The sequence below is a fragment of the Primulina tabacum genome, chromosome 16, assembly GCF_025594145.1.
Source record: "Primulina tabacum isolate GXHZ01 chromosome 16, ASM2559414v2, whole genome shotgun sequence".
Taxonomy (NCBI): Eukaryota; Viridiplantae; Streptophyta; class Magnoliopsida; order Lamiales; family Gesneriaceae; genus Primulina; species Primulina tabacum.
The window spans coordinates 17,238,606-17,254,427 of NC_134565.1; the positions used below are offsets into that span (position 1 = coordinate 17,238,606).

Below are 15,822 nucleotides of genomic sequence, written 5' to 3' on the forward strand. Positions count from 1 at the left end.
AGAATTCTCATTGGCCCGTCAGTTATGACATACCACATATCGTCATCTTGGGCTGCTAAATGTGCCTGCATGCGAATTTTCCAATCGTCATAATCTTCTTTAGAGAACATTGGAATTTTATTGAAAGAAGCCTTAAAGATGTCAGTGTTTGAAAAATCCCCGCTCTAATACCACTTGTTGGGATCGGGAAAGAGTTTAGAGGGGGGAGGGGGGGTGAATGAACTCTTTCAAATTTTCTTATTTAAAATAAGTTTTTCTTCAAACGTTTTTAGGCGGTTGAAAATTCTTTCTCAAACGGTTGGAAAGTTGAACCACTGATGAGTGGGGAAAACGGTTCACAATTTCCAATGACGGTTCAAACACTTTTAGCAGACTTAAGAAATTGCGGTTAAAAAGGTAAGAGTTTGTAATAAGTAAATAATACAAGATTTTTATGGATGTTCGGAGATTGAATACTCCTACGTCACCCCTTTTTCCTTTGCCAGGAAGGATTCCACTAAAAGACTTTGGCTTTACAACGTATTTGCAACAGTCCACTCCAATCAGGACTTATTACACTGCCTGTATTGGAACTCTTAGTGATCACTTTACACTTCTGGATATTAAGAACATTCAGTTCACCAGATAACAAGACTTGATCTAATAACCAACATGTTACTGATGAGAATAAACGGTTTGGTGTGAGTAGCACGAAAATGATCCTAAAATGATCAAATGATTTTCTGTTGAAAGCGTGCTGATTTGAGCGAAGAAGTATGTAAACTTTTAGGAGTGCTCAGAGATCTTTTCAAGTATGCAAGCAAGCTGTTATGTTTTAATTGTGAGCTGAAAAGAACTTCTTTCTGCTTAGCACACACTTCCGTTAAAATACACAATTTTCTTAACGGTCAGGAAGGACATAACAACATTAACCTGATTCTCTTAACAGATGAGTCGCTGTAGTCTGTATGAGCATTAAATGTTCTTTAATGAACGCATTTAATCTTCCTTTTGCTCAGCACCGTTCTGAAGTGCTTTTCTTGAGAAGTTCCTTTTATAGTAACTCTCTTTAACATCAGAAAATGACGTCTATACTTGGTCTCCTTTCTTTGGGATAGACTCATTAATGCGGATCAATCTTGGAACAGATGTATATACGTTGACTCTAAGATGATGTAATAATTTGAATGTATAGAGCCGGTCAGAGAATGTCTTTGAGCAATAAATATTTTTCTTTTAATGATCCGGTTCTGAGAGTCATTTAAGACTAACGGTCTCAAGTAAGGAGCTTTAGCCGGTCAGAAAGATATATAAGTGGATGAATAGAGCGGTTGAACTGCTGCATATTTCATATACGAACCGTAGTTCTGACCTGTCTTTGTCATAAACCAAAATTCTTGGGAGTGATATTTTCTTAACATTTAATGTTAAAGAATGGAATATATTTATATCAGATATGGATAAAGATAAATTAGGATAAACATCAAAATATATTGGACCATATGCCAGACTAGATTGAATTATTCCCGTAAGAGATTGTTTCCAATTTAAATTTCTACCTATCTTAAAGCAGCTATAAAACTTTATGGTAACCTTCTAAAGTTAAAAGTCTAAAGGCAATTTGAATTAAACCTATATGAATTAATCTATAATTTTTCCTATATGGTAAAATATCTTTATTATTTAATAATCTTATAACCATTTCTTCATTATGAAGAGGTACCGAAGATTTTGTAGTTTTAACTATCTGTTTGAAACAAATTCTTTCAAAAGTTTCTAATTTGTAAATCATTTTAGATTCTATATTATGAATGGTCCATTTATTCAATAAATCTAAATTTTATGGTAAATCATATTCTTTATTTAAATTGTTTTGAACAGTTTCTTTCATTCCAAAAATATTCATTAAATAAAGTGCTAAATCATATACTAAATTATTCCATGGCTCTGATACCATCTGTTGCTTGGAATAAAATTGAATCTGATACGTGACATTGTTATACCTATCGAGCTTGTTTTTAAAAACATATAGTCTAAAGACAATAATCTACGTAAAGTTTCCGACCGATATATCATTCTCAGAAACGGAGGTAAGAAAAAGAGGTATTTGAATTTTAGAATAATAATTCATATAAGATTTTTCAGTTTTGATTGTCGATTATTGGATATTATTAAAGATATTGGTAACATATTAAAGGTGAAATGGCGTTGGTTGCACGCCAATTCCCCATTATTTTTCGCTGCCAACGAATTTTCTAGACGGATTCGTTCCCAACCCACGTCTCTATTTAATATTTATTCTCGATAACATTGAATGGTTATTCATTCAATTAGTCATTTCTCCTGTTATCCTCCGTTCCATTTTCTGTCCGCAACCCTAGCTTTGCTACCTTCATCAATTTTTCAATCAGGTATTTTCTCTAGCTTTGCATAAGTTGTATCGATTTTCGTTGCGACGGGTGTGTAAATTTTCCTTCTCTACGGATTTGATTTTCCTTCGGTTTCTTTTTAATAGTTAGTTTGCTGTTTTGCGATTAGATGTTTTGAATTGTGCTTCGATTTTGTTGTTAATCTCTTTGATTATGACTTTTTGATGCGAGGATGTCTTGATCTTGAAACTTTTAGTGATATTTGATAGGTTCGGGTCTTGTTTTGGAGGTAAAAGGAAAAAGATTTTGATGGCTTCGAAACGGATACTGAAGGAGCTCAAGGATTTGCAAAAGGATCCTCCGACGTCCTGCAGTGCGGGTATACTTCGCCTAAGTTTCTGGTTCTGGCTTTTTCTCCTACCCTTATACTTACTGTTTGGCAGCAGTGGAATTGGGGATTATTGAAATATGTTTTAGATGTTTTTTTGGTAGCTTTTTTGCTGGTGACTTTTAATTTCTTATGTCTGTATAAAATGTTTTGACATGGTTCCTCCGCGCATAGTTGTCAAAAGCGCGCATAGTTGTCAAAAGCGCGAGGGGCAAAAAAGCGCTCAAGTGTTTTGGGACTTCAAGTGCAAAGCGAAGCGCACGTTTTACGGAAAAAAGCGCAATAAACAAAGTATTATAAAAAAAAATAAAAGGTTTTTCAAAATGTGATTGATGAAATATCAAATGTCATTATAATCGTCATCTTCCTAATCTACGTCATCAGCCCCATCACTTGATTTGTATCCATTGTTATCTTCTTCTCCAGTTTCATCATCAATGCTGATCTCTTCTTCATCCACAAGGCTGGTTCGAGTTGAAGATTGCTTTCTTTTTCTGAAGTGGATGATAATGCTCCTTTTGAATTAGATGCATTTCGAGATTGAAAGTCATAGGCACTTTCACCAACCCCAACCGCTTGTGCTACATCACTCCAACGCAAATCATCATCTTCAAAGACAAAATCGATATCATCATTCTCTTTATCACTGTCATCCAACTTTCCCAACAACCGTTCGTTACTATCATCTATTTCTGACAAAGAAATAGGATCAATCTTATCTCGCACGACATATCTTCGCCTCAACGCTCTGTTGTATTTGACATATACCAAATCATTCAATTGTTGTTGAGACAACCTATTTCTTTTTTTAGAATGTATCTGCCAAAAAATTAGAAAGTAAAAAGTTAGGTTCATACTCCATAATATGAAATCTAATATGTATAAAAAATTTTAACTTACATGTTAAAATAGACTCCAATTACGTTAACCACCTGAAGAAGAGCATGTGAGGTACAAAATCTTCATTGCAAATGTTTTTAATTCAGGTGTTGATGCACCATAAGAAGACCACCAATCGGCTTGAAAGTTGAAACACAAACAAATATAAGATTAAGTTTTTTATCATTCAAAGTTTGTATCTATAGATTCTATACTATAAGTAATGTTTAAGATATAAATTATTTTTGCACTAAATATTATTACCCGGTGATTTTGAAGCTCTTTGTCTGATAGCCATGGGTAAACCATAAAGTCCTGCTTTTTTGTATTTATCCAATTTATTTGTGATCTTATCTTGTAAATCTTCACCTCGAACCAATCTAGCTATGCATTTGTACAGACCCTCCAAAACTTCTTCATCAGTTTCTATGTCACGATTTGAGTAAAAAAACTCAGGATTTAAGAAATATCCAGCCGCATGCAAAGGATGATGAAGTTGAATGTTGCATCTTTTGTCGATGATTTCAAAAATACCACAATATTTCTCTTCATTATTATTAAATGATTCATCGATAGTTTTCTTGACTCTGTCAATTGCCTCGTAGATATAAACCATTGGGGACCTTTTTTCACCGTCTACTGGCCTCAATACTTTCAGCAATGGGCCACCAACTTTTAATGCAAAAACTGTAGTTTTCCAAAAAGAAGGCATCAATATCACTTCTGCAACACGTTTTCCAGCCGCCTCTATAGAATATCGACTTTTTGCCCACTTTTCAGATGTAAACATCTTTCTCATATTTGCTTGTTGAGCTTGAAACTGCTTTAAAGTCAAAAAAGCGGTGCGAAACGAGTCTTTGCCGTTATTACCACGTCTCTCTGTCCAGTAAACTCCCTCATAGTGCTCAACAATTGTGGTCTATTGTAAATATAACCATTCACCATCAATGCTTGTTCATGCAATTTTTTTAGGTTAGAAATTTTGAATATTTCCTCAAGAATCAAATTTAAGCAATGAGCTGCACATGGAGTCAAATCAAGTGTGGAAAATTGTTTTCCAAAAGACGACCTGAAAAATAAAGTAAATTTACTTTAAAAATTAAAAAAATCAGATTTTTAATTCAATTTATAATTTAAAATATTACCTGCTCTAACATTGCAACTTCCATTATCTGTTACCACCTGAACCACATTCTATTCTCCAATCCAATTTGCAAATTGAGAAAGTAACTCATACATCTTATCAGCAGTGTGAGAATAACTTGAAACATCCACCGATTCAACAAATATGCTTCATTTAGAACTCTTTACCAAAAAATTTATAAGAGTTCTACTTTTTTTTATCTGTCCACCTATCTGCCATGATTGTACAACCATGTCTAACACGAACTTCTTCGTGGGATTTGAGAAGCAGGTTTATATTTTTCAACTCCTTCAAATACTTAACTCTTACTTCATGATATGATGGAGGTTTCATTCTCACTCCAAAAGTCCCAATAGCACCAATACATGGTTGCAAAGAATCATATTTAATAGCATTAAAAAGAATTCCGGCATCATACATTCACGTAGCAAATTTCTGAACCACATCTTCTCTTAATTTCTTATTATTTTCATCATATTGGCTTTTATTTTTCGAACGTCTCTGTCGGACAGTTTTTTCTGCGTCTTTAACAAAATAAAGATCAATAGGCCCTGCTTGTTTACACCTTTTACTCTGCACCGTAGGGCCGGACATTGGTTGTTTCCCTTTCTTTTTAGTTAGAATATCATCTTCATCTTCATCTTCTTCCAATCAACAATATCATCTAAATCAGGAATATCATCCATTTGATTCTTCAAAACACTCTTTTTTTGCGTGAACTCTTTAATTTCTTCTTTAACATGCTCTGGACACTTCGGACAAGCTTTCACATTTCTATTGCCCTCAACAAAATGTAGCTTGTGCCGATAAATCTCACCATTTGTTATTTTACCACAAAAACAACATACAATATTTGGATTTTTAGCATCCGGAAGTGTTGGCTAATTCCAAGCAATGTCCTTTCGATTTAATGGATTGTTGTGTTTGACATGTTTAAATACTGAAATATAAATACATATCACCTATTATATCATTAAACATAAAAAAACACCATTTATAATTTTAAACAAAAATTCCTAAAATTAGGGTTTAGTGGTTTACCAATTGGGTAGCAAATGAGAAGGGGACACGGCGGCGCGGCAGAGCGGAGGCGGCGGCGGCATGGCGGCGACAAGGCAGAGGCAGAGAAGAGACGCACTGCACAGATGCAAAACAGTGGACTTGGGCAGAGGCAGAGACGCACTAAAATATAGGGATTTTAATTATGTACATGGGGTTGGGCTTATATTTGGGGGCTGGATTTGGGCTAAATCTGGACTTGGGCTAAATCTGGACTTGGACAGAATTTTAAAAAGAATTGGGCTGAAGCGCATAGCGATCACTCGGAAATTCACAGGCGAAGCGCACTGAAGCGTGCGCTGCATCCACCTGCTGCGCTTCGGATTGTCCTGAAGCGCAACCAGGTCGCCTAGCCTTGCCTCGCGCTTAAGCGAGCGAGGCGAGCTCTTTTTACAACTGTGCTCCCACGCTGTTGTTTCTGACTTGGTCGTCTTGTAGAACTGTTTAGGCATGCATCTTTTCAGTTCATGCTTCAGGTGATGTGAGTTTTTTATGGCTCGAGTAGTTTTTCTACCTTGCCTAGGTCGGTAAGATGTATCTTTCAAAAATGATGATAAAAAATTGGAAATTGAAATCTTTTATGGATTAAAAACTAATTGTTACTGGATAACCTGATGGAAATTGATTTCAAATTTGCTTAAGTTTCAATGGTTGCTGCACTAATGGCTGCTGATTTACGCGGTTCCTGTAATGTTTGTTTTTTTACTAAGCTCCATGCTGCCACTGGAGCATCTTTTGAATTCAGGCAGATTCCCAGGGCATATTTGTGAAGTTATTGTTATTTTGTGCAAGGAATTTTCGGACATGTTGGGTTATAGTACTTATCATTTCTATTGACTTGCAATTAATCTCTTGTAAGTAACTTATTACAGGTCCTGTGGCGGAAGATATGTTCCACTGGCAAGCTACAATTATGGGACCTTCTGACAGCCCTTATGCTGGGGGTGTCTTTCTAGTTTCAATTCATTTCCCTCCTGATTATCCTTTCAAGCCACCAAAGGTATGGTTTAATGTGTTTATGAGTCTTATTCTTTTTACCTGTAACGTGATCAAGCTTTGGATTGGGATTAGCTGAGGCAACATATAATGCTCTTAATTCTAAATATTTTTTGTGGCGTGTAGCTCTAAGCCTCTCCTATTACACACCATTTCATAATTCTTTTTCTTGTATTTTAGTTGGCTATTGATTTTCTGGAAAGTGAAATGGTTACTCTGGAAAAATATTTTCTGTCGTTTGGATGTTGTCCTTTCCAGTGTCTCTCTTACGGTAGAATCGTGGAGAATGTTAAAGTATATCATTTTTGTGGTACTTTAAAAGCAATGACCGCAGAGTATTTTAGCATTTTACATCCTTAAAATTTCAAATTTTGATTCTATTGTGTGTCTGTATTAAGTTAATTTTTCTGAATTATTTTCCTATATTAAATAAATTGTCACGCGCACGTGTTGTTACTTTTGAAACATTGAGGTGCTACTTGGAGTCTGAGCAGGATCAAATCCCTTTGTAGGCTTTTATACATCACGAACTTATGGAAAATATTTTTTGTGCTGCAGGTTGCATTTAGAACAAAGGTATTTCACCCCAATATTAATAGCAATGGAAGCATCTGCCTTGATATTCTGAAAGAACAGTGGAGTCCAGCATTGACCATATCAAAGGTACTGTATCACTTTATTTAGCTTATCTATATCTTATTATTGTTTGTTTATTAATTGGATGTAACTTTTTTGAGTGAGGAACTCTGGTTAATATTTCTTTGTTGCTATGAGGTACGTAGAGAGGGTGGATTGCTGTGTTGCAATTCCTAATTATCAAATAAGCTGAACATTTTAAATATTTGTAAAATGGTTTGTAGTTTCAAAGTGTTCTTCCTTTATTTGCACAAAGTCAAGTGCCTACGCAACCAAGTTGAGTGTATGGCATCAATAAGAATTATTCACACTGATATCAATTTTTAATGTGATACTTGGGGCTGTTGTTGAATTGCATTTCATGTTAGTTTATATGTTTTATTTTTTAGTAATTCTTGCCTCAAAATTAGCTGGGGGATTCCGTGGCACAATTTTGTCAATTTATTTTGAAAGAAATAGTAGATGATGGAACTTTCCTTATTCAACGTTTTGTAGGTGTCATTACTGGTCTTTTCTCTCATTGACATATAAATCATTTTTCTTCACTTTTTCCAAGGGTGGTGGTGAGATTGGCTCCAAATATGGCATTTATATGGTTTTACTGATATTTAGTTTGACCCTACAGTGGGGGTATTCCCCTCTCTGGAGGTTGAACAAATTCTTTGTTGAGTTATCACTTCCCATTTAATAACATCTGCTTAATTTTAAGAGTGTTAAATTTTGTTGACATCTGCTTAATTTTAGTAGTGTTTGAATTTTAGTTGCAACAGTGTTTGGCCTTGGAGGTGACTTTTTTTTCTAGATTCCTTATCGTTCATGTCATCGGAATACTTGCATAAGTTGGCTGTTTATGCAATGTTTAGGTTTTAGTACCGCCACGGTGTCTCTGGATTCTATGCTTTCACTGATACAAGTGAGACTTGATGCATGCATTATGTAATATGTCCACATTTTTTGGAGCCATTATACTGAAGTTTTATTGGGGAAACGCAGGGTTTGATGGTATACGGCTTTGTATTTTTTTATATTTCTAACTATGGTTTGCTGACTTTGCTCCCGCTCCCGCTCAATTTTCATGATCTACTGCATCTGTACTTGCAGTAAGTGTGATATATTTGGAAAAAATATAATTTCAGGTCCTGCTGTCTATTTGCTCCTTGTTGACGGACCCGAATCCTGATGATCCTCTCGTCCCGGAAATTGCTCACATGTACAAAACTGACCGAGCAAAATATGAGGCCACTGCTCGCAGCTGGTCACAGAAATATGCCATGGGATGATACTGAATTGGTGCCTGGCATGTAACTTTGCGTATCATGTGTTTTTTGTTTATGCTTGGGGCGACAAATGACAATAAATGTTGTCTTTGATGTTCTACTTTGCTTAATTTTTAATGTCAGAATCGAGGCTGTGAATGTACTAAATTTTTGAATTCAATCTTGAATGGTCTTCTAAATTAACAATCGGTCAAAATCGATGCCTTCGATTTTGATATGGATGCAATAAATCTTGAATGGTCTTCTAGATTAACAATGTTAAAAAAGGGATTGAAATGTTAACCTTCGAGTTGATAGAATAGTTGAAATTTTAATCAATAGTTATGAGTTAGATAATCGTTCGACGTTTGAGTTGGTAGAATAATTATTTATCTCAACATTGCTTCTAGTAAATTTATATCAGAGTTTGAATGCACATATGTTATAAGATTTTAAAATTTCACAATTTCTTCACAACCAATTTGCAGATCCATAGTTTATCCACTTGCATAGAATAATAGCGGTCATCTCACATTATGAAAAAATATTATATTGAAACATGTGTTGACTGTAATCTCCAGCTAGACATTGAAAATTATAAAGGATAAAACTAAAATATAGTCCTTCGGTAAACTCTTCCACCGTGTGTAAATGAAGTCAGTACTCCGATTTCATGTGAGTTCGCTTATTTGTTGTCCACCTGGGATTCGATTTTGGTGGTGTGGTGGAAGGAATATCGGAGTATGGATTGCATCTACAATAACCCCAATGCCCCCATTGAAGCCAGAGTCAAGAACCTCCTCTCCAGGATGATTGTTCCAGAAAAAACCGGTCAAATTACCCGGATTAAACGCAGCGTCTTCATCTCATCCGCCATTACAAGCCGCTTCATAGGTTCAATCTTAACTAGTCGTATAAGCTAATCTTTAGTGCTACGATTCTTTGACGGTAAGATATGCAGTAATATTGAACCGATGAAATACATAAATCACGGGGGAATTTTTTTATTTGTTTTCTTTTTGTCATATGTTTGTTTTGTTTTTGCATTTGCAGGGAGTGTGCTGAGTAGATGTCCATCGAGTCAATTTGTGGCTAGAATTTTATTAACTTTTAGATAAAACAATATTAATTTTAATAATATTTTACGGTTTTATCCAATTATGATATTTAATTTATATGTATATTTATGCTAACTGCATAAATAAAGTTGTTGAATATATAATGTGTAGAGGCCCGTATTTCGTATTTGAAAATTTACGGAATTATTTAAAATTTTTCTTTTTAAAATGAATAACATGCTTCATTCATAAAATAAACTGATAAAAAAATTTAATGTTTAATGTAACAGCGGAAGCAAATATTGTTTTCAAACCACAACTTAAAAATAATACGTCAAAGTGAAAACTGAGTTTGAGCATAAATAGTAAATGATAAAAATGAGGTCCTCGTGTTCCTACTACTGTCGACCCAAGCTAGCTCACTGGTCCCCGCCCTCGGTCCCGACCTCATCAGTACCTACAACAATCAAGTCTAGTGAGTCTAAAGACTCAGCATGCATATATCGTGAATAACAAGTAAATACGTCATAAAATTTCGTGTAACGTAAAAATATCGTTTCGTAAAGCGTAAGGGGGAAATCATGTCATGAATAATTATAAATACGTGCATAACTGAAAATCGTACGTAAAAGAGTTGCTCGATAGAGCTTTTCATAAAATATCATATCGTAATTTTCTGTAGAGATAATGTTCTATGCAAGTGGCCCATAAACATAACGTGAGCCGCCTGATCAGACTAAACAACAGTATACTGGGCGGTAGAGATCACCACAACCCTTGGAACTGGATGTCCGTACCCATACATAAACATAAACCGGTCGTAAGTCACCGGATGAAGCAATCCCATTAGCGTGAGGTGGCCACAAGACATATCGCATATATCTCAAAAATAAACATTTTATATTTTATGCACGTAATATAATTATAACCCTGTTTTACCGAATGGGTTGGATCGTTCTCAGGCTCGCTGCGACCTAATTCTAACGTGAGAACATGCAAATAAACTTAACTCGACCAACACTTCATAATCGAACTAAAAATGAGACAATTACGCCCAACAAACTTAATATTCAACCATGACTTCGTACCGACCCGAACCAACATTGAACCATCATTTAGCCATGATTAAAATATACCAAAAATACTGGAAAACATGACCCTAGGCTGTAGTACACGAAAAGATGTGAATGGTTGCCAAAATCGTGAAACGCTCTTTCGAGAGTCACTTTGGCATATTGCACCGTAAATTCTCGTACGACCTCTAAACTTAACCAAATCACGAACGGCCAAAACATGACCTTCCTAACTGATTGAGATAGTGTCCAGTCCAAGGCCATAGGCTAAAAGCCAACCAGGAACTCAAACAAGCCTCCTGAACCGAAGCTCAAGCTGCTGTCAAAAAAATGCAGCAGCATCTGCTGTGCTTCCTTTGCTTCGTTTACGAGGCTATCGGCCATTGGGGCTTGAACCACCGACCAGAGCCTCTTCCCAACAACCTTATGTGTGGCTTGAGCCATGGCTAAGGGCCCTAGGCCAACCACAATCCAAGCAAACAGCCAGGGCAACCCGCGCTTCACCCGAGAACGCATACTGCACGCGTGGGGTGTTGCTTCACCTTGCTGTCATGTATCATTCCAGTGGCCATATGATCGACCATGGCTTGATCTAGACATCATCGGGTATTGTGTGAACCATGGCTAAGGGCTAGAAGCCAACCAAGATCCACAAAACCACCCAAAATTCAAAACCCACCCACACAAAATCAGAAAAGAGAAAACCGAGGGACTTGTCTTGTTTGTTTAAACTCTCGATGGGATCATGAACCAAGCCATGAAAGGCCATCTTGGTCATGTCCTAGACATGCTAAGGAAGGGTTCGAACCATGGTTACAGGCCTTGGGCCAATCATGATCAAATCACTTACCTTAGACAATCAACAACTAAAAACCGAGGGTCAAAAACCGCAGCCATGCGGTTCCTTACTTTCAAACGCTTATCTGGGATGTATGGCCTTAAGCCAATGAACAAACCACACCCTAACACGTTCTAGATCATGTCTGGATGCAGCCTTGAGCGCTTGGAACCGAGCCAAACCCTGAAACCACAAAAACAAGCCAAAACCGTGAAGGCAGAAGGGAGGGGCCGAAAATTCTGTACCGATTTTTCTTTGAAAAGTTGCTGTCATTAACGGTTGTTCATGAATCAAGGACATATAATGGTTTCAAAATATATATAAGGAATTGATTGAGGAGAAAAGAAACGTATATACATGACTGGAATTTGTTTTCGAAAAAAACAAACAATTACGACGAACGCGGCGCGGCGGAGGCGGAGTTCTTTCTTACTTGTTTTCTCTCTTATTTTTCCTTGCTTCTCACGATTTTTGCTAGTGATTTTACTCTGAAATTTCGAATGAGAGGAGGGGGAAATGGCTAGGGAAAAGAATGGGGAAGTTTACTAATTAAATGGAGAGTTTAGATGGCAAATCAAATCCTTCTATCCTAGTTGTTTGTTAGATAGAAAAATGATATGATATTAAGGGATTGAGGGTTGATTTAGGAGGTGAGGTGGCCGATTTTTAGTGATCAAAGGCAAGGGAGAATATTGCTTAAATCATTAATTATTAGTGATTAAAATGAAGGAAATATCATACCAAGAAAAGAATTAAGGAAGGGTATCAAAATGGAGAGTTGCCAACTTAATTAAGTCTACCATGGGGTGGCCGAAATCTTGGAATAAAAATGGATGGGAAATATTGCTTAATTATTGAATTTTATCTCCTTAAAGTTTTAAACACTAATTATATATTTTAGTGAAATAATTAAATAAATTTTGGATAGTAATTCCCTTGCATGCATGGCTAATTCTTGCAATAAATTTACTAACATGCTAAGTTACAATTTCTTAAATAAAATAAGCCTAGATTAATTTATTCTAATTTGTTACACCATTTAATTTAGGCTTTTAGTTAATTATTGGACATAAAAGAATTTATTTACTACTTAACTCCAATTAAGTTAATAAATCCTTAAACATTCTTTTACATTAAAATAAACTATTCCTTGGCTTAAATTAAATCTAGGAACATTTTCTTATTATTAAATTTTATCTCAATACTCCAACTCCAGTCCGACCTCGCTTATTTAACTGAAAAGATAAAACTAAACCTCTGCAGTAAAATAAATAATCATAACAAATTTAAAAAGAATGAATTTAAACTCTCATGCATAAAAATCATTTTAATTTAAATAATAGTAATGCATGACTTATACGTAGTCTGATTTAACGGGTTCTACAACTCTCCCCCCTTAAAAGAAATTTCGTCCTCGAAATTAAAACTTACCGAATAACTCGGGATATCGACTCTTCATCTCTGGCTCCGATTCCCATGTAGCTTCCTCCTCCGAATGATTAAGCCATTTGACCTTCACTAGCTTCACTAGTTTGTTCCGAAGCTTCTTCTCCTGTCTGTCTAAGATTTGCACTGGTCTTTCTTCATAAGACAGGTTCGGAGTGAGCTGCAATGGTTCGAAGTTCAAGACGTGCGAAGGATTCGCCATATACTTCCTCAGCATAGAGACGTGGAACACATTGTGTACTCCGGCCAGATTCGGCGGAAGAGCAACACGATAAGCTAGCGTCCCAACCCTGTCGAGAATCTCAAATGGTCCGATGAATCTCGAACTAAGCTTTCCTTTCTTCCCGAATCGCATGACACCCTTCATAGATGCTATCTTCACGAAAACATGGTCGCCAACGGCAAACTCTAGATCTCTCCTCCTCTGATCCGCGTAACTCTTCTGTCGACTCTGTGCAGTCCTCAACCTATCACGGATCTTGACTACTACATTGATAATCTGCTGAATAATCTCCGGACCCAATTCTGACCTCTCACCTACTTCATCCCAATGAATAGGCGATCTGCACTTACGACCGTACAGTGCTTCATAAGGAGCCATACCTATAGAAGACTGAAAACTGTTGTTATAGGTGAACTCTACCACTGGCAACTTCGACTCCCAACTCCCTGAGAAATCGATGACACATGCACGGAGAAGATCCTCCAAAATCTGGATAACTCTCTCTGACTGTCCATCTGTCTGAGGGTGGAAAGCTGTGCTAAATAAAAACTTCGTACCCACAGCTGAATGCAAACTCTTCAAAATGAGGAAGTGAATCTAGGATCTCGGTCAGACACTATAGAAACGGGAATACCATGAAGTCGGACTATCTCCCGGATATACAACTCTGCATACTGAATCATGGCGAAAGTCGTCTTAATAGGCAGAAAGTGTGCTGATTTGGTAAGACGATCAACAATCACCCAGATAGCATTTGATCCTCTGACTGACTTCGGCAAACCGACAACAAAGTCCATGGTAACATTCTCCCACTTCCACTCGGGAATAGGAAGAGGCTTGAGCATACCTGCTGGTCTCTGATGCTCCGTTTTCACTAGCTGACACGTCAGACACTCAGATACAAAACGTCTGATATCCTTCTTCATCCCGGGCCACCAATACAACAACTGTAGATCATTGTACATCTTCCTACTCCCAGGATGAATAGAGTACGGCGACATGTGGGCCTCTGATAAAATATCTGCTCGAATAGAATCGCTGCTCGGAACCCACATTCTGTCTCGATATCTCACAATATCGTCTCTAACTGTATACAAGATACTGCCCTTTGCCTCATCTCTCTGTCTCCACTTCGCCAACTGCTCATCTGCTGAGTGTCCACTGCGAATACGGTCTAGAAGAGAAGACTGAATCGTCAAAGTAGATAGATGAGGAACTCTACCTCGAGGATATGTCTCTAGATCAAACCTCTGCATCTCAAACTGAAGAGGTCTCGGAATCGCCATATGAGCCATCACTGCGACCTTCCTGCTTAGTGCATCCGCAACTACATTAGCTTTGCCCGGGTGGTAGCTAATGTCACAGTCATAGTCCTTCACAAGCTCCAACCAACGCCTCTGACGCATATTCAGCTCTTTCTGCGTAAAGAAGTACTTGAGGCTCTTATAGTCGGTAAAGATCTGGCACTTCTCTCCGTACAAATAATGCCTCCAAATCTTCAAGGAAAATACTACAGCTGCCAACTCTAGATCGTGGGTAGGGTAATTCTTCTCATGGATTTTCAACTGACGAGAAGCATATGCTATCACCTTCCCATGCTGCATCAATACTGCGCCTAGACCGAGCTTCGAAGCATCGATGTACAAGACAAAGTCTCCGGGCCCTGACGGCATGGCCAATACTGGTGCTGAGATAAGAGCTTGCTTCAAAGTATCGAAGCTCTTCTGACACTCATCGCTCCACACAAATTTAGCATTCTTCTTTGTCAATGACGTAAGTTGAACTGCGATGGAGGAGAATCCCTTAATAAACTTCCGATAGTATCCTGCTAGTCCAAGGAAACTACGGATCTCTGATGCATTCTGCGGTACAACCCAATCTCTGACTGCTGCAACTTTCGCTGGATCTACCTCGATACCGCTACTAGAAACGATATGGCCTAAGAATGCCACCTTCTCTAACCAGAACTCGCACTTACTGAACTTTGCGAATAACTTGTGCTTTTGCAAGGTCTGCAAAACTGCGGTCAGATGCCTGCTGTGATCCTCTTGATTCTTGGAGTATACGAGAATGTAGTCTATGAATACTATCACAAACTGATCGAGGTACAGCTGAAATACGCGATTCATGAGATCTATGAAGATCGCTGGCGCATTCGTCAAACCGAACGGCATCACAAGGAACTCGAAGTGGCCATAACGAGTCCTAAAAGCAGTCTTGAGAACATCGGCATCTTTCACCCTCAACTGGTGATAACCAGAAAGCAGATCAATATTTGAGAATACTGATGCTCCCTGCAGCTGATCAAATAAATCCTCAATCCTCAGAAGTGGGTATTTGTTTTTCACTGTAACCCTGTTCAATTCCCGGTAATCAATGCAGAGCCTCATCGAACCATCCTTCTTCTTCACAAATAAGACTGGCGCGCCCCATGGTGAAAAACTCGGGCGAATGAATTCCTTGTCAAGAAGTTCCTGA

General features: G+C 37.4%; 1 protein-coding gene across 3 annotated transcripts; it reads left to right on the plus strand.

Moving 5' to 3' along the window:
* The first annotated feature begins 2,161 nt into the window (after nucleotides 1–2,161).
* Nucleotides 2,162–8,887, plus strand: LOC142528966 (ubiquitin-conjugating enzyme E2-17 kDa). 3 transcript variants are annotated; one of them, XM_075634276.1, is made up of 5 exons: nucleotides 2,162–2,390; nucleotides 2,618–2,727; nucleotides 6,691–6,818; nucleotides 7,373–7,477; nucleotides 8,587–8,887. In XM_075634276.1, exons 2-5 carry the CDS (start codon nucleotides 2,658–2,660, stop codon nucleotides 8,728–8,730), a joined length of 447 nt encoding a protein of 148 aa, XP_075490391.1. In that variant the 5' UTR covers nucleotides 2,162–2,390; nucleotides 2,618–2,657; the 3' UTR covers nucleotides 8,731–8,887. The 3 variants fall into 3 exon arrangements, with proteins under 3 accessions (XP_075490391.1, XP_075490390.1, XP_075490392.1); XM_075634275.1 differs by having other exon boundaries at nucleotides 2,206–2,390; nucleotides 2,605–2,727; XM_075634277.1 differs by having other exon boundaries at nucleotides 2,283–2,438.
* Nucleotides 8,888–15,822: the final 6,935 nt, after the last annotated feature.